Genomic DNA, 20,065 nt, shown 5'->3' with positions numbered 1-20,065 from the left:
TCTTTTTCCTTGCCGACCTGCTGCAGATTGAACGGCCAACACGAGCAGCAGCAGCAGCACGAAGAAGATCCTCTGCCGTTTTCGAGATATCCGTCAGGCAAATCAACATATACTACTCCCTCCGATAATTGTAAGTGTCGTTTTCTTTTTAATTCGAATTAGTTATATTTGAACAAGAGAAGTTTAATTTACCTCCCTAAATTCGTCTCAAAGTTCAAATTACAACCCTTAACTTTACTTTGGATCAATCTTCAACCCTAAATTCTATAAACCATTCGAAATTGGACCTTCTACCCTTTTTTAACATGTATTGAACCGGTTTTTCTCGTCAGTTAGCGGTTTTTCTTCCTATATACTGTGCTGCCAACTCATCAACATACAACATACACGGTACACGAAAAACCAGCTTAATACAATGCAAGGGGTGATTTTGAACCTTTTTAGAATTCAGCGTTGAAAGTTAAACCAAATTAAAGTTGAAGGTTGTAAGATAAACTTTAAGACAAATTTAGGGGGGTAAATTGAACTTCTCTCTATTTGAACTGAAACCACGAGCCTTATTATGGATCGGAGGGAGTATAGAAGATAAGAACATGATCTACAATTCTATCGAGCTGATGAACAATGGTGAACTGAATCGACACATACCATGATTTACAGTACCGATAGGATTGGCAGCCACGCGCTCTTGATTTGATGAAGAAGAGATGAGGATGCTACGATTGCAGTGCACTGATGCTTCTACTACCAAGCGCGCGCGTGTGTTCACGCGCCAATGCGCGATCACACACGTATAGCAATGGCAGACCTTGATCGAGCCTCTCCTATCTTCGTAATGCTCTATTTGTAAGGCTCTAGAAGATCAGAATTTGTTTACAAGGTTTGATCAGTGCAAGGGATCGCGGCGGTGTTTCTTCCTTCTACGTTTGAACAAGGGGATTAGCTGTGATCCGGCCAGCGTATCGGCGACATCCAAGATTGTCAGGCCGGTAGTTTCGCCAGCCGATCGATCCTCCTGTGCTGGGCTGCTTTTGCTCGTTTATAAATACGCACCGACAATTTCAGAACGGAATCGTGCTCGTTTTGGAAACGAGTTAAAGTTGGAGACATACAAGCAGTAATACTACGTTTTCGCCACGGACAGTAATACAGTACATGCTTCTTCTCTTTCTCTTGCAGAACAAGATTTCCGTTCGTCGTGTTTCAAGTAGTGGTAGCTGATTTGTCGGTGGTGCAGGATTTTAATTGTGTTTGCTAGCGACTGCATGCACGCCCCGTCATGGGGACCGTCCGATTCTAGGATGGACGGTTTGCACCGGACGTTCTTAGCAGCTTAGTAGATCTTCCAGAATCCCAACAAATGTCGTCCATCACGTAATATCTCCGGCACTACGTTCCAATCTTCCAGTGAATCTAGAGAGATTTTGGTATTTACTAGGTAGGTGTGATGCTGGGGGTAAATGTACGAGGTGCACTCACGTATGCGTCGTGCGTAACGGTTCGCACCAGAGCTCATGTGTGGAGACAGCTGATCACACTTTTTTTTTTTTTTTTTTTTTTGAGAAACACAGTACAAACGCAGACGCTCACATACACGCGCATACACTCACCCCTATGAACGCACACACGCATACCCTACCCCTATGAGCAACTCCGGAAGACTGAACCGGCGGATTGAATCTTGAAATTGACGAAGTCACCACAGGCGCCTCGCTGTCGACGGGAACGTCGCCTCCCACTGAATGAATATTCCGCCTTTATGAGACACACAGATGTCAAACCTCACACTTTCTTGTTCCGTCAGTTTGCCAAAGAGGTGTGGCGGGAGATCAAAAAGAAGCGTATGGCTTCCATCTCAGGCGCAAGGTATTCAAGGACTCTAAGAACATCTCCAGTCGGGTCTTCCATACATCTAAGCGAACACAATCTAACACGCTTAAAGCCTATCGTGCACACCTACGTGCTGCAACATTAGCATCACGCCATAAAAATAGAAACTTGAAATCCTGGAAGAGCTCGTACTCAGGATCTTCATCTCCTGAAAAATGTGTGCCCCTGCTGTTAGGATGATCTCCTCTCTGTCCGAGTCCAACGGCTCGAACTCAGACCCTTGACCTTGTCCGCGCCATGATCGGGGGCGCCCAACCGCATTTGGTTGGTGGGCCCCTGTCGCCTGTGCTATATATACAGTGGTGGGGGCGGTGACAACAGATCATGAGGTTGACCGGAGTGCCACTCGCCCCACCAACACACACACCGATTAGGGTTCGCACAGTGCCGACGGGAAGCTCCGCCGCCACCACTCCCGCCGCCGTCAGCGAGCTCCACCTCCGTTAGAGAAGGTAAACTCACAGTACAACTCTCTCTCCCTCTCACAGTACCCACACATGAACGCAATTCATTACAGAGATAGTGAGTACCCGGCTAAGATCTACACCTAGACGATCCTACAGACAAACATTGGTATCAGAGCAAGTTGTTAGATCGATAGATCCTTTGTTTCCGGATAGAAAAGATGAACTGCAAACCCTAGCTAAACCCTAGATCGATTCCGCAATCCCTAAAGTATAAAGGAGGAAAAGAAAAGAAGGAAACCGGTTGCGGGTGGCGGCCGGCGCTGCTGCTCGAGGTCGCCGGCAAAGGGCGCCGCCACTGAGCCGCACGACGGCGGTGCGTTCACCCGAGAGTGCACGCACGCGCCGGCGAGAGGGCCAGAGGGGCGCCGGCCGCTCGTCTCGGTCGTGACCAGGCCGCCGGTTCTATCGTGGCTACAGGGATAGAAAATGGTGTCTCGTCGCCGGCAGGACGTTGGCCGGGCGTGCGCGGGAGGCGTCGTCTCCGCCGCGCTGCCGAGACCTTGCAGAGAGCCAAGGAGAAAAGAAAGTGGATAGGGAAAGGAGGGGTGGCGGGGATGTGCACGCCGTCACCGGCAAGACGACGGGCGTCGCGAGCGCGCGGGAGGAGATGCCTCTCCGCCGCCGCTGCCGCCACAGAGAGGTGTCAGGGAGAAAGTGACTAGGGTTTTTGGGGGGCTGCAGTTTCGGGCCCCTTTTATATTGGCCGAAAGCCACGCGTGACCGTCGGATTCAATCCGACGGCCGGCAGAGCGCCGCGCGGTGGGCACAGGCCGCGGCAGGCCATGGGCCGCCAAGCAGGACATGGGCCGTGGGCCAGCAGGCTGAGTATTAACGCGCCCGAGCGGCGCACAGAAAAGTTTTGCTCAGTGGGCTGTGGGCCGCTGGAGCAATTTTGGGCTGCGCACAGTGTTATACAGTTTTCTCTGTTTTAATAATTCCAGAGGCATATTTTAGTCAATTTTTTGGGCTGTTTTAGGCCTAATTTTGTCTAAAGTTTTTTTTTTCTGAATAAATAGAACCAACGTGATATTTTTTCAGAAATTATAAAGTGAAAGTTATGTCTCTGAAAAGTTTGAAAGTTAATAGTTTAAAGTCGAAGTTTCCGCTGCAATAGTAAAAGAAGCATTTTGTCAAGTTTTTTTCCTGATCAAATTGAACCAACGAGATATTTGTATTAGGAAATTATAAAGTAACAGAGATGCTTCTGAAAGTTTAAAGTTTAAAGTTTGAATTCAAAGTTTCCGCTGCAAATAGTTAAAGATGCATTTTAAATTTGAAAAATGCAAAAGTGATGATTAAAATTTTAAGAGATGATTAAAGTGATCATTGTGACAATTATGGTTATGTTATTTTTTTGACCAACGTTATTAATGACATGATCATGATTTGTTGCAATAAGAGGCGCATTTATCTCTATTTCTGCCCAACGGTGATATAGATATAATTGCATAAACAGTTGTATGTTCTAATTTTGACCAACGTTGGATTATTGCATGCAATTGTTGTTATGGTCTCATTTCATTGTGGTTTAAAGGAGGGTACTACTTGATGAGCTACATCAAGGATGTTCCAACCCTCAGAGGTGACAACTACACTGAATGTAGAAAGAAGGTTGATTTGTGCTGGGGTGGACTGGGTTCCCACAGCCGGTCAGACCAAAAGATCCAGTCAGAAATGACAAAAAAGATGATGCTGCATGACAGAATAAAAGGTGGCTAAGTGCCATTTATAAAGAATACAATTAAGATCGCTATTGTGGGCTCAATTGCAGAGTGTGCTTCAGTAGGGAAGTATCTTGAAAGAATAAAGAGCCAGTTCACTGGTTCTTCAAAGATATGTAGCAACTGGTGACAGAAAAGTACACATTGACAGGAAGGACATGGCAAGTGTGCCATATGGTGTAATAATGCTTATGTGGGTATTGTATGTGTGTAAAGTGAATGAGAAAAAGTGTTGTCCGTGTCGGACAAAGAACAAAAGAAAAGAAAAGAACTGATGAATCGTCGAAATATGGCATTGTCGCTTAGGCCATATTTCGAGGGGGAGAATAGAAAGGCTTGTTAAAAATGGTATTCTTCCTCCATTAGAATTCTGTTGCCTGCCAAAACCCACTGGCGAGCAGTGGTTAAGCAACACGAAGAGCCGGGAGGCTTCCAAGGCGGCAGTGGGCCCTGGTCCCTCGACGTCGTCCCGCAAATGTTCCGGCACACGTCCTAGCGGTTGCAAGGGCGTGCCACCTGACCTATACCTGGCCAGGAAGGTGTTGGATTGCTTCGATTAGCTTCCTGCATGGCATACACGTAAACATTAAATACGAGCCCGATCGGCTCTCAGGTTGCCCTATGGATCGGCTCACGAAGCCGATCGCCCCATGGTTCACGTCGGGTTAACGATGACATGGGGCTCCTGCTTGATCAGTATAAAGTTAAACCAATCTACGACAGTTTAGGGTTTTCACCGTATGATCGGAACATCCTACGCGTAGTTGAGCCTAACAGACACGAAAGATAATGAAAAACTAACCCTAAAAGAGGCCTAAAAACCAACATTAAGTTAATTCCCGGAACATCCCTCTTAGGACTAACAAACCATACCTAACGCGCTACCGGATCGTTCAACCCGTTTGCAAGGCCTAACCATACGGATATTAAACCAATCCTTGAGGAATCAAGGATCAACCATAACGGATCGGATCTACTAAACAACGAACAAGCAAGACGCTGCCCTTACACCTAGATAGGTGTAAGGGCAGCTAGATATCGAGGGACGGCACAGCTAAGCAGATATGCGTAAGAAAAGCATCTATGCAAGCCCCAAAACATCTACGATAAGTAGTGCTACTCGCCATCAACAACGCTTCAGGTACGAGCAGCACAAGGTAAACGAATAAACGTGTGCTGCCTAGATCGCGAGATGCGATCTAGGCAGCATGATGCTTACCCGGGAGAAACCCTCGAAAGAAGGGGTGGCGATGCGCCCGATTTGTGTTTGTTGTGAACGTGATTGTCCTCCTTTTCCGATAACCCTAGATACATATTTATAGTCCAAGGGACTTTCTAATTCGGGCGTGCACCTAACCGTGCACGGGTGAAACTCTATCTTTTAATTCTAAACTAAGATGCGATCTACTATATTACAGATACACGGGCAATTAAGCCCAAACTCTTCGTGCAAGGCCGCTTCAAAGACGCTCCACGCGTGTATCCTTCAAGCCCATCTTCACTTACGGCCCATCTCCTGATTTGGCCAAAATCTGGTGATAACACATGCCCCCCTGGTTTTGGTAATGATAATTTCAAAACCACTCTGTTTTTCCTTCGAGGGGTCATGTCGTGGCAGAGCGGAACCGTCGCGATATTCTTCATCATGACGCCTTGCCTTCTCAACTTCTCTGCACGATTTGACAGTTTTGGCACCACATCCTCGAAAACTGCTTAAGCATTAAATCTCTGCCATATCCCCTTTTATTTAGCCACTTCTTGCAGTTCCCTTCTTCGTCCCCTTCGCATTAGTACTCCAAAAGCCCTTCCCTGCCACCATGTCTTCCTCTTCTTCCTCCTCTTCTTCGTCGAGCCTTTCCGTCCAATCCTCCCCCCTCCGGGAGCCGATGCCGGAGTGGGACCCAATGGAGGCCCACGCGGCCCACATTCGCCGCGCCATCGAAGACGGAGACGAGTCTAGCCATGACTTCTCCGTCTGGTCTGAGGACGACAAGTCCTCGACCGATGGGGAGAGCGACCTCCGTTTCCTCGCCGACGGGGAATCGAAGGAGGAGAGCGACGACGATCGCTTCTCCTGGGGCGATTTCACCTCCTCCGAGGAGGTCAAGGAGGAAGAAGAGGAGGAGGACGACACCTCCTCCGACGAGCCGCCGGCCAAGCGCTTCTGCCCTTGGCCGGGCAACCTCAGCGATTTCGACAGCGACGACGACGACGCTGACGAGGAGGACGAGGACAACGAGGGTCCTCCTGGCGGCCGCGGCAGCAGCGACGACGAGCCCGCCGAGAGCGCCGACAGTGGCGGCGACGGCGATGACGAGGGCAGCGACGGCCCGTAGATAGGATCCTTAGAATAGGATCAGTAGTAGTAGATGGGGCAATGTACCCCCTAGTTCTTCCTTTTGAGAGCAATCAGCTCTTTTATGTAAGAAATCTTATTATCAATGAAGAAATTCCCCCAATTTGACTTTGCCGATTTCTTTCATATCGATTTAGCCGATTCTCCCTTATCTTGACTTTGCCGATTGTCAACTTGGTCGATGCTCAATGAGCCGATGGCAATGCATCAGTTTTTCACAATAAATTGCAAGACAGGTCAATCCAGTTATCCCCTCAGACGGTAACTTGCAATCCTTGCTCAAATTCAGATCCCAAATTTTCAATCGAACAGGTCCAGCCCACAGCCTTGGGACCCTTATATTTTGGACTCCAAATCATCCGATCGTGATGTTAGACCTGACGGCAAAACTCCTGAATTAACGCCTCCAGGAAAGCTTCTAGGACCGTAGCTGAAACAACTTGACGTTGAAGCTGATACATCTGCATAACAGGTACCATTTGCTCACAACTTTCCTTATGATGCTCTGTTTCCTTAACAAACCGGCCCAGAGCCTATCAATGGTGATGGCCCCTTCTTCAAACTCCTCCCATCAACTCTGGCGGTTTTCTTCTGCAAGAACTCACCACCTTTCAATACGGTTGTGATGCAGAGACAGCCGATTTCAACGCAATCGGCTCTCAAAAGCAAAGAATCTTCAGGGCCAGCTGCCCCCCGAGCCTTAGTCAAGGCGAGAATAGTAGTGAAAAAGGTGGCTGCCAAGAAAACTTTGAAGGGCAACAACCCTGTGCCGGCTCAAAAAGGGATACTGAAGATAATATCAGCGAGAACATGCAATCCAGCCGACGAAACTCCAGCTTGGGCACCTCTGGGGACACCACCACATAAAACTAGCCAGATGTGCCACCATCGGCTTCCAAGAAAAGGTCAGCCCTCAACTCCCATCAAAACAAGACAGGAAAGCTTACGCACAAGGAGTCGATGCACCAAGAGGGCTCGGAAGGACCAGCAAAACCCCTTTCTTGAACCAAGAAGCCTCACATGTAATAGCTCTCCAAGTCCTCCTAGCTCAATTCTTGTGATTTGCTGCTCCGATTGGCTCGCCCTTTCTCTGATCTGCATGCTTGTGCTGCTCTTGTTGTCTGTTAGGACTGTGATCTCTCAGGCTCGCTGACGTGCCGTTCGACCCTGAATATCGAGCCGGCCCCTCCACAGCATGTTACGCCTCAAAGCCCTGCTTTCTTCCCTTATTGAAACATTGGTCGAAAACTCTGCAGTTGGCTCATCAAAGAGGTTCTCCAGTCGATGTCCAAGCATCGGCTGTGCTTAAAAATTTTGTATTTTCGATTTTTTTATTAGCCGATCGATTCATGAATCGGCTTCCCCTGGGTACATACTTCGTGGTCTTGTACCTTCTCTGTGTGTATGCCCCCCGAGCCGAATCCTTCAAGTGATTGAAGATATCGGCTTTTCAGCCAATTCAAGCTTGTCTCGCAACTCACCATGCTAAATAGCACATCAGTGAACACGTGTGGTGCGAATAATTTTAGCCGATTGCTGGAATCGGCTTCCCTTGCAGTTGTCGATCCGACTATTTGCTGATAAATGTTGGCCATGGCTTATCCCCAGGACCAATTTCGATCTCTTCTAGTCCATCAGCTGCTGTAAACCCCAGCTTTCCATCGCCTGCTAAATCAATGATGAACACAGGCAGAAGGCATGTTGAGACTATTTGTGGCCGATTGCTGGGATCGGCCTCCTTTTCCATTGCAATGCTTAACGAGGGTTTACAACTTCTTGGTTCTCTGCTATAACGACGTGGCATGCTTGAAGTGAGATCCTTGTTTTTTATTTTTTGGGGCCGATCGCAGGGATCGGCCTTGCCACGTACGTCCATAGACTTGGACCTTACTACTCTGTCAGGCCAGTGGATAAGACCAGCCTCACCCCATTTTTTGTAGCTTCGATGCGCTCACAGTCATCCAGGTTAATTCCAGAGAGCGGCTCTTGGTCATTTGCTTCCCAGATGTTCATGGCAGCCAAAGAGATATCGATCGAATCATCTGCATGAACAACATCCATTTCATCTCCATCCCATTGTATGATGCACTGATGCATTGTAGATGGGATGCAGCAGTTAGCATGGATCCAATCCCTTCCTAGCAGGACAGCGTAAGTGCTCTTGCTGTCGACGATGAAGAAGGACGTAGGGATGGTCTTTCGGCCGACAGTTAAGTCCACGTTCAGAACACCCTTGGCTTCTGACGGTTGGCCGTTGAAATCGCTTAGCGTGACGTTGGTCTTGATCAGATCTTCGGTGGAACGTCCCAAACGTCGTAACATGGAGTACGGCATTATGTTGACTCGCTGCTCCCGTGTCAACCAGCATCTTGCCGATAGGCTGCCCATTGATATAACCCTTCGGGTATAGGGCTTTCGGATGCCCGTAGCTCTTCTCTCGTGGCTTTTCAAAGATAACTGGTCGTGGCCCGCAATCAAACTGTGCCACTGATACTTCCTCATCTCTTGGAGCACAAAACTCTGACGGGAGAACGAACACCATGTTTGTATCAGCCGATGCCCCTGCATCGGCTTTTGTCTGCTTGGGTCGCCACACTTTCTTTGGTGGGCGAGCCTCCGTCTCCAGTGTTTGCTTAATTTTCACGGCCAGATCGGGCCGTGCTTTCCTCAACGTGTACAGTGCCGCGCCTCGGCTTCCTCCAAGTTTCGTAGCCGTTGCACTCGCGCTTTTGGGAGTGGTCGAGTCCATCGGGACACCACCTTGGTCGGTGATATCTATCTTCTTCCTTCCGACTCCTCGAAGTCTTCATCTTGGGATGACTCAGCTCGTTTGTTCCGAGGTGGGAGAGGTCCTAGACGCTTGAACACCGAAACTTCATTCGTTCCCTTCCTCTTCGTTTACATTCGGGCAGTTCTCGATTGTAGGCAATCGGCTCATTCCTGAGTCCCAGCAGTGTTTGAAGAAAGGACAGTTCCAATGCCTATCCATGTCCTCTTGCTCTCTTGACCTCCCTCTGGCGTGACGCTCATACCCTTCATATCGACGGTATTTCCTATTGTCTGCATCAGACCGACGATATCTGTCATCGTCTACGTCGTAACGCCGACGTCGGTCGTATTGTTGTTCATATTTGTTAAGGAGGTGCGCGGAAAGTGGTCGTTGATACCGCACTCTTATCACCTCTTCCTCAGTCAAATACCGTCTGTCATCGTGCTGGGGCCGGTCGCGTGGATCGGCCTCCTTTTTATCTTTGCCACGAGAGCGACTGCTCTCTGGCTTATCCTCGCCATGGCGATCTGCAAGCCCTGCCATGTTGATATCAAACGAGAAACTTGGCTCGCGTCTTATGCAGTGGCTGAGATCCACCATGTTGACGTCCGGAAACGGCTGCGTGTCAACTCTCATGGCAAACTGACCGAAGAGTAATCGGTCTTGTTCTATCGCCATTTGAATCTGTCCGCGCAAGACTTTGCAGTCGTTGGTGGCATGGGTGAACGTGTGATGCCATTTGCGGTATGGCCTCGCCGTTCATCTCTTGTAACGTGGGGATTTTGTGGCCTTCGGGTAACTTCAGTCTGTTTCTCCTTCAGCGAAGCAAATCAAAAATTTGCTCCGTTTTGCTCAAATCAAAGTCAAACCCTTTTGCAGGCCCTGGTTGTTTCACCCACTTGCAGGACACGGGCTTTGCCCCCCCGAGTCCATTCAGCTACAGCGACTTCCTGATCTCCTACAGAATCTTCATCTTCTTCCATCTCGATCAGGGCGACTCGCTTGAACTTGTCCTGGTACAATTCTGGGTGGCGCTGTTCATAAGAAGTCAATTTCTGAACCATATGCGCCAATGAACTGTAGTCCGCTTGGAAGGTCACGTCTTTGAGCGGCGCTGACAGGCCTGCTATCGCCAGCTCGACTGCTTCCTTCTCAGATAAACGAACCGAATAACATCGGTTCCTGACGGTCCTGAACCTCTGGATGTACTCAGATACCGTCTCTCCTCGCCTCTGCCGAACCTGGGTCAGATCGGCAATGCCAGCTTCAGTAGCTTCTGAATGGTATTGTACATGGAATTGTTCCTCCAGCTCGCTTCCACGTCCGAACCGAATCTGGTGGCAACGAGGTGTACCATCCAAAGGCCGGACCCGTGAGAGATTGTGAGAAGAACCTCACACGCAGCTCGTCTGAAGCTGAGACCATGCCCAACTGTGCCAAATATCGGCTCACGTGCTCGATTGAGCTGGTTCCTTCTGATCCACTGAATTTTGTGAAGTCGGGGAGCCGATACTTAGGCGGTAGTGGGATTAGGTCATAATCGTTGGGATACGGCTTGGAATAGCCGATCATTCTCTTCTTCGGCAGGATGCCGAACTGATCTCTCATGATCGTGGTGATTTCATCCATCGTAGGAGCTGCAGAAGTTGAGCGTTCATGACTTGTACCAGTGGCATATTTAGTTAGCCACGCCTGCTTCTCAGCATCTGCTCCAGAATCGCTTCCTACTCCAAGCAACTACTCCCGTTCCGGCGATCCCTCCCGCCGTGGTAGTCCTTCCTGCCGTAACCTCGGGTCATCCGAGTTGTTGCGATCCGACACGTATGTGCACACGTATCCATGTGGAATCTCCTTGGGCGGCTCATACAGGAATTGGTAATCGCCAGGATCACCTCCAACCTTGTAGACAACGTACGCCGGTGAACCTTGTTGCTGTGGAGCTGCCGTCGTGTACGGCAGTGGTGGCCTAGTATAGAGCGGTATCTCTCCCTGATGAGTTCCTAGAGCAGGTCCTGACGGAGAGTACTTGTGCTTCATGATTTCTTGCACCACATTGAGCGCGACACGCTCCAGAGTGTTCACCAGGCTCTCAGAGTGCCGATGTAGTGAATGAGCAACGGCATAGTTGACTACCTGTCGCAGGGCTCTGGTACGTTCGTCTGAAGGGAGAGATAGATCCAGTCCCTCTAGCGCACCATCGGGTTGGAACCCTTTGAACTTGATCCCGTGCGAACGGGTTTTCTCAAAAGCGCCGATGAGATCGGCTTCCAAGATGGCCTTGAGATCATCATATTTCTTCTTATGCTCAGGAGGCAGATCTTCATACTTGACCGGTTCTTCTGCCATCTCGGATGTTGACGTGGTTGTTGCAGAAGATGGTCCCACCGGGCGTGCCAGAATGTGTTGCCTGCCAAAACCCACCGGCGAGCAGTGGTTAAGCAACACGAAGAGCCGGGAGGCTTCCAAGGCGGCAGTGGGCCCTGGTCCCTCGACGTCGTCCCGCAAATGTTCCGGCACACGTCCTAGCGGTTGCAAGGGCGTGCCACCTGACCTATACCTGGCCAGGAAGGTGTTGGATTGCTTCGATTAGCTTCCTGCATGGCAGACACGTAAGCATTAAATACGAGCCCGATCGGCTCTCAGGTTGCCCTGTGGATCGGCTCATGAAGCCGATCGCCCCATGGTTCACGTCGGGTTAACGATGACATGGAGCTCCTGCTTGATCAGTATAAAGTTAAACCAATCTACGACAGTTTAGGGTTTTCACCGTATGATCGGAACATCCTACGCGTAGTTGAGCCTAACAGACACGAAAGATAATGGAAAACTAACCCTAAAAGAGGCCTAAAAACCAACATTAAGTTAATTCCCGGAACATCCCTCTTAGGACTAACAAACCATACCTAACGCGCTACCGGATCGTTCAACCCGTTTGCAAGGCCTAACCATACGGATATTAAACCAATCCTTGAGGAATCAAGGATCAACCATAACGGATCGGATCTACTAAACAACGAACAAGCAAGACGCTGCCCTTACACCTAGGTGTAAGGGCAGCTAGATATCGAGGGACGGCACAACTAAGCAGATATGCGTAAGAAAAGCATCTATGCAAGCCCCAAAACATCTACGATAAGTAGTGCTACTCGCCATCAACAACGCTTCAGTACGAGCAGCACAAGGTAAACGAATAAACGTGTGCTGCCTAGATCGCGAGATGCGATCTAGGCAGCATGATGCTTACCCGGAGAAACCCTCGAAAGAAGGGGTGGCGATGCGCCCGATTTGTGTTTGTTGTGAACGTGATTGTCCTCCTTTTCCGATAACCCTAGATACATATTTATAGTCCAAGGGACTTTCTAATTCGGGCGTGCACCTAACCGTGCACGGGTTAAACTCTATCTTTTAATTCTAAACTAAGATGCGATCTACTATATTACAGATACACGGGCAATTAAGCCCAAACTCTTCGTGTAAGGCCGCTTCAAAGACACTCCACGCGTGTATCCTTCAAGCCCATCTTCACTTACGGCCCATCTCCTGATTTGGCCAAAATCTGGTGATAACAAATTCTCAGCCATAGAACAGCACATTGATTGCATTAAAGAAAAATTTGTAAAGCAAATTAAAAAAAAGGGTGCAAATCGATCAACAACAACACTAGAAATAATTCACACCGAGATATGTGGATCATTTTCTGTGAAAAGTGTGGATGGCTATGATTCGTTCATAACATTCACGAATGATTACTCCCGACATGGTTATATTTATCCAATAAAAGAAAGAACAGAAGCGTTGGATAAATTCAAAATATTCAAAGCTGAAGTTGAAAATCAGCATGATAAAAGAATAAAGATAGTCGGTCTCGATCGTGGAGGGGAGTACTACGGTCGACATACTCCATATGGCCAAGTCCCTGAACCTTTTGCAAGGTTTCTACAGGAAACTGGAATAGTCGCCCAGTACTTGCAAACGGCGAACCTCAGTAGAATGGGGTAGCTGGAAGGCGCAACCGTACCCTTATGGATATGGTGCGCAGTATGATGAGCTATTCCACCCTACCATTGGGATTGTGGATTGAGGCGTTAAAAAAACCGCTATTCACATTCTAAACAGAGTACCAAGCAAATCGGTGCCCAAAACGCCGTATGAGCTATGGACAGGGAGAGTGCCTTCTCTAAACCACCTGAAAGTGTGGGGGAGCCCTGCTGAGGCCAAAGTATTCAATCCAAATAACGCAAAGTTAGATACCAAAATAGTCAGTTGCCATTTTATTGGCTATCCTGAAAAGTCAAAAGGTTATCGTTTCTACTGTTCAGAGAAATACACAAAGTTTGTGAAAACGAGACATGATGTCTTCTTAGAAGACGAAATAATGAGGGGGAGCATGGTAGCTCCGAAAATTGATCTTGAGGAGAAGAGGATGCATGCACCTAATCCGGTGACTCAAGAGCCATTTTTGCGCTACCATGTGCACCTGTTGTGGTGCAGGCGCCTGTTGTGACTCCACCCATGACAACGATGAGTGAAAGTTCGGAACCTGTCCGTCAGGAGCCGAATGAACCATTTGTTGAGCATGAAAGGGAGCAACAACAGCCACCTCCTGAAAATTCAAAGCACGACTTGTGTCAAAAGGATTTACACAAAGAGAAGGGATAGATTACAATGAGACATTTTCTCCGGTCTCATGTAAGGATTCCTTCAGAATCATCATGGCACTAGTTGCACATTTTGATTTAGATTTGCATCAAAATGTCTACATGAAACAACCCAAGGGTTTTATCATGGAAGGCAAGGAAGAAATGGGATGCCGCCTAAAGAAATCCATTTATGGATTAAAGCAAGCCTCCAGACAGTGGTATCTAAAGTTTAATGAAACAATTAAGAGATTTGGATTTAAAGAAAATATTGAGGACAATTGAGTTTATGCAAAGTTTAAAAGTGGGAAATATATTTTCCTAATCTTGTATGTGGATGATATTCCGCTTGCCGCCAGTGATGTTAGTCTACTCGCAAGAGACAAAGAAGTTCTTGTCCTCAAATTATGATATGAAAGATCTTGGTGAAGCGTCATATGTTTTGGGCATAGAAATTCACCGAGATAGAAACAATGGAGTATTAGGACTATCGCAAAAGGCTTATTTAGAAAAGACTCTAAGTAAGTATAATATGCATAAGTGCAGTGCCACACCTGCCCCTATAGTCAAGGGCGACAGTTTTGGGAAACATCAAAGTTCCCAAAATCAATACGTGCTCGATCAAATGAAAGCGGTTACATATGCTTCGGCTATTGGAAGCCTATAGTATGCACAAGTGTGCACTTGCCCTGACTCAGCATTTATCACCGGAGTACTCGGTAGATATCAAGAAAATCCAGGTTTTGAACACTGGAAAATGGTAAAGAAGGCATTGTGTTATGTGAAAGGCACAAAGAACTACATGCTAACATACGTAAGATCCGATTCCCTAGAAATAAGAGGGTATTCGGATGCAGATTTTGCGGGGATAAAGATGATAGAAAATCCACATCCGAATATGTATTCACCCTCGCAGGGGAGCTATTTCGTGGAGAAGCTCCAAACAGACCATAGTTGCATCATCCACGATGTATGCAGAATTTATAGCATGTTATGAAGCCACTGGGCAGGCATTATGGTTAAAGAAATTTATACCCGACTTGAAAGTGGTAGATTGTATTGACAAACCACTAAAGATGTACTGCGACAATGAGCCTGCAGTATTTTATGCTCACAACAACAAGTCGAGTACAGCTACGAAACCGATTGAGGTTAAGTATTATGTTGTGAAACACAAGGTCCAGGATCAAACAATAAGTATCGAGCATATAAGGACAAAAGATATGTTTGCGGATCCGCTAACGAAAGGCTTACCACCCAGCGTGTTCAAGGAACACGTAGCCGGCATGGGTTTAAGGGAAAGTCTTACCTATCCTGGATCATAAGAGGCCCAAAAGTAAAAGAATTTGTTTCAAAACAGAGAAGTATATTGTGGTCTGTTCGATTCTATCGGCAATAGAGCTGTGACGATGAAACATGCCCTATGTACTGATCCAAAATAAAATGAATAAAATGAAAGTATAAAGTTAAAAGAAAAGTTGAGATCAAGGGGGAGAATGTTAGGATGATCTCCTCTCTGTCCGAGCCCAACGGCTCGAACTCAGACCCTTGACCTTGATCGCGCCCTGAACTCAGACCTCTCTGTCCGCGCCCTGATCGGGGGCGCCCAACCGCATTTGGTTGGTGGGCCCCTGTCGCCTGTGCTATATATACAGTGGTGGGGGCGGTGGCACAGATCATGAGGTTGACCGGAGTGCCACTCGCCCCACCAACACACCCACCGATTAGGGTTCGCACAGTGCCGACGGGAAGCTCCGCCGCCACCACTCCCGCCGCCGTCGCCACCATGTTCAGGTCGGCGAGCTCCACCTCCGATAGAGAAGGTAAACTCACAGTACAACATTCTCTTCCTCTCACAGTACCCACACATGAACGCAATTCATTACAGAGATAGTGAGTACCCGGCTAAGATCTACACCTAGACGATCCTACAGACAAACACCTGCTTCGTTCGCGAGGACGCTGCACTCGAAGGGAAATGCTATGGCACCAAAGTCGCCAATCTCGACGGTGACGTGTACTCGCCAGAAGGAGAACACACGTGTACTCGCCAGAAGAGAACACACGGCTACAGAGCCGACGGTCTAGCTAAGAATGCATGCCTGTACTTTGAGTGTCTTGTTTTGCTGACTCACGGGCACTCTTTCAGGCAGTGGTTCCACACTGAACGCTCACGTGTAGTAATATTAAACATAATAATTAATTGTTAACGTTCCCAGTTAAATCGTCAGAAAACAGCTCGAAAGCACTTTTATAAAGGGACTCACAATTATCACCATGGAATATGACTGCCCATAGAATACCACTCCACCTCGTGTGGTGATCGAGACTTTGATCTACTGAAGTTCCGGAATCCCGATGAGGGAACCAAGAATACAGTAGTGGCGCACTGACGCTACACAGGAGAACTCATCTTTTTTTTTTTTTTTGAACGGGAAGAGAACTCATCTAGTATGACGCACTCGAGAATGGCGGCCTCATCATCCATTTACTACGTGGAAGCCGGAGCTGGATATGAATCTACTGCGTCTGATGCGGCGGCAGGAACGGCAGCCCGCGGCGAGCCCGCTTCATGAGGTTGTACTCCACGAGCCCCGGCACGTCCGGCACGACCTCCCGCACGCCGTCCAGCGCGCCGAACCGCTCCGCCCACGCCGCCACCAGCGGCGTCCTCGCCGGGTCGAGCGTCGTCACGCCGCACATGGCCTCCGACGCGCGCAGCCAGCCGATGAACCCGCCCAGCGCCACGTCCACCAGCCCCACGCTCTCGCCGCCGAAGAACTCGTCATTGTCCCCGAGCACCCCCTCGAACGTCTCCAGCACGGCGATGACCTCCCCCGCCGCCTTCACCCGCTCCTCCACCGTGGCGCCGCCGTAGAGCGGGATCCACGTGGGGAGCAGCTTCTGGTCCACGTAGGCGGCCCAGAACCGGGCGGCGGCGCGCCGGTGCGGGTCGCCGGAGGGCAGGAGGCGCGGGAGGTGGTCCGGGAACGCCTCGTCGATGTACTCCAGGATGACCATCGACTCGGCGACGGGCTTGCCGTGATGGATGAGCACGGGAACCTTCCCGCCGTGCGCCGGGTTGGAGGAGAGGAGGAGCTGGCTCTTGGTGTTGTCGCCGAACAGGTCCTCCTCCACGTACGTGTAGGGGATGCCCTTGAGGTTCAGCGCGAACCGCGCCCGGTGGACGTACGGGCTCGTCCAGAAACCCAGAAGGGTCAGCTCGGCCGCCTCTCCCTCGCTGCTGCTGCCTCCGGTGGCTTCCGCCGTCGCCATTGCCGATCGGGTTGGGTGCTGCGATGATTGAGCCGAGTCGCCGATACTATCTATGGGGTTTTTATATGGTTGGTTGGGTGGATGTGCTGAGCTGCGCGCATCATCGGATCCATCATGTGCGTGCATGTTCCGTGCTCTCCATTCGTCATGCGTGACGGCCGCACTATGGGAGAAAAAGGCACTGCCGTGCGGCGCGTCTTTGTCTTTGCCGTGCGAAACTGCACGGCAAAGAATGGCGGTATGACAAAGAATGGAGAAAACTCATGGTAAAGACTTCTGGACGGCAAAAACCCCGCAGGACGCACGGTAAAGAAAATGTCAACGACAAAGCCGTATCAAGGCGCACGGCAAAGCCGCCGAACATGGCAAAGCATAAAAGGCATCGCCATGCACGCCTTTGCCTAGTGTTTTTAACAAACACACGGCAAAGCAAGCATTTGCCTAGTGTTTTTAACAAACGCACGATAAAGAAGCCTTTGCCTAGTGTAAGCGCACGACAAAGATGTAAAAGCTGGATTTCTTCTCAGCTCAAAAGGCTGAAAAGGTGTGGCGTGGTATAGTTATCAACAAACGAACACTTAGCCCAGTGGCAAGGTTGCACGCTTTCCCTACTTTGTGTGCTATGTTCAAATCCTAGACTGGTCAGTTTGAGACTTTTTTTTTAATAAAACATGTTTGGCAGATGGCAAAGAAACGACCATTGCCGGCGGCATCGACAAAGCCTGCATATAGGGCTGTTTGCCGTGCATATAAAGTCTTGTTTTCCGTATTGCCAGTCAATATGGAGGTCATTGGATAATTGGTTTTTACATCCATGAGCTCACATGCCTTTGCCCGGAGCGTGCTTTTAGAGTGAGCGACTTAGTCACGCTCGCTCCAAAGCTTCCCGATCGAGCTCAATCGTCTCCGGTGACGTTTCTGCCCAGGCGCCACTGCCTAACCTAAAGAAGAAGGTATTGTTTCGATTTGGAATTTTGCGTGTCTGGAATGATATTCCATTACCCGAGGTTTCACGTGGTCGGTCCTACAGCGCATTATTGTTGCTATATCTTTTCTCTTTGCAAGTGTCTTGCGTCCGAAACTAGGCAATGACAGGTTTTGCCTACTGTCAACAAAAAAGAACACTTGTCAAAGACTCGGCGCTCGAAAAAGTGTTAAAGCACTTGGCAAAGACTCAACACTCAGTAAACAAACCGCCCACCCTCACCAACACTTAGGGTTGTTTATTAGAGTTGTGGTTGGTTGGCTGTGCAGGAAAGATTTTGTGTAGGAAAAGCCCGTTGTTTCAATGTTTAGGCACTTGGTTGGTAGGGAAATCTATTGTTTTCTTTAGCAAATTTTTTAATTAATTTCAGGCTAGATGTTGGCAGCTGGAAAGATTAGGTTAAGCAAGGGGCAAACCCTATATGCTGACCAAGTCACCCGTTACCGCGCCCCGCGCACCCCCTGGCGGTACGGGTCGGCCTGGTCGACCAAGTTTGCATTCTTTCCTTTGTTCTTTTTTTACATTCTTTTTTCCTTTTTTATTTTATGTTCATTTTCCTTTTCTGTTTATTTTTTCCTTTCTTAAGATTTTTAATATTTAATTTTTAAAAATTGCATTTAAAAATGTTTAAATTTAACAAATATTTAAATATAAACTGTTTAAATTAAAAAATGCTCAAATTCGAAACATGTTCAAATTTAGAAAAAACAAATTTCAAAAAAATGTTCAATATCAAAAATTGTTCACCCTCAAAAAAGTTTAAGTTCTAAAGTTTTCAAATTTTGAAAATACATAGATTAAAAATATTCGAAATATTAAAAAAAGTTCAATCTCGAAAAATATTCATATATTATTATTATTCAGATTTTAAATATTTCCATATTAAAAAATATTCACGTTTTAAAAATGTTCATATTTTTAAAATATTATTTTTGAAAAAAATCAGATTAGAAAAATGTTCCAACTTAAAAACGCAAAGATAAAAAAGAAAAGAAAACCAAAAAAGGAAAAAATATCACTGGGCCAGCCGAACATCGCCCGTGTCTGGCCGTGGAGGGTGAGCGGTGCGGTGCACCCACCGACCGGTCGGTGTATATCCTTTACCCCCCCAAGCAGGGTGCCATCATGGGCTAACAGGGAATGGGCTCTTGAAATTGAGTATCCTGAAAAGGTAGCTACTCTGCCTTATATCCTTTGGATTGGACTTGGCCTGGGTAGGACTTAGCCCTTTGGACGTTGGTTAAACCTTATATTTTTAGAAAAAATATCATGGCACAATTTGTTGGTATCAAACAATACTTACACATTTTAAAATATTTTGCTAACAAGTGTCAAAAAAATATTTTGCTAAGAAAAATAAAAACCTACCCCGTGCACCACCTCATCCCCTTCTATTACATCTTGTTTAATCTCCAATCACTTTGGAAGAATAGAACTCCACTTGGACATCACTCCACTCCATCGAGTTGGTCATGGCTAAACCTTCTTGGTCGAACTCCAATTAACTCTGCGATCAAAGCACATAGTAGAACACACATTGCGGTATTGAGAATAGTCCCACCTCGCTTGTTCAGGAACAAGGAGAGTTGTTTATAAGAAGGGCCTCCTAGTGTCTTCTAAAGTAGTAGAATGATGATCCACAAGTATAGGGGATCGCAACAGTCTTCGAGGAAAGTATTACCCAATTTATTGATTCGACACAAGGGGAGACAAAGAATACTTGTAAGCCTTAACATCGGAGTTGTCAATTCAGTCGCACTCGGAAACGGACTTGCTCGCAAGAGTTTATCGGTAGCAACAGTTTTATAGCAAGTAGGAATAGTGAAATAACAGCGACGGTGAAATAAAGACAGCAGTAGTGATTATAGTAAACGAGCAGGATTAAAATATCGTAGGCACATGGACGGATGAACGGGCGTTGCATGGATGAGAGAATTCATATAACAATCATGGTAGGGCATTT

At 47.8% G+C, this 20,065-nt stretch overlaps 1 protein-coding gene across 1 annotated transcript; it reads right to left on the bottom strand.

The window, feature by feature from the left end:
- Positions 1 to 16,361: 16,361 nt before the first annotated feature.
- LOC124658996 (probable glutathione S-transferase GSTU6) lies at positions 16,362 to 17,117 on the bottom strand. Its single transcript, XM_047196971.1, has one exon. It carries the CDS (start codon positions 17,115 to 17,117, stop codon positions 16,362 to 16,364), a length of 756 nt encoding a protein of 251 aa, XP_047052927.1.
- Between the last annotated feature and the right edge of the window lie 2,948 nt (positions 17,118 to 20,065).

Source organism: Lolium rigidum, chromosome 6 (genome assembly GCF_022539505.1).
Source record: "Lolium rigidum isolate FL_2022 chromosome 6, APGP_CSIRO_Lrig_0.1, whole genome shotgun sequence".
In the NCBI taxonomy this organism is placed as follows: domain Eukaryota; kingdom Viridiplantae; phylum Streptophyta; class Magnoliopsida; order Poales; family Poaceae; genus Lolium; species Lolium rigidum.
This window is presented reverse-complemented; position numbering and strand designations above follow the sequence as displayed.

What these genes read in the sequence shown, in the direction of transcription:
- LOC124658996 (XM_047196971.1), bottom strand. Translation starts at nt 17,117, where the DNA reads ATGGCGACGGCGGAAGCCACCGGAGGCAGCAGCAGCGAGGGAGAGGCG.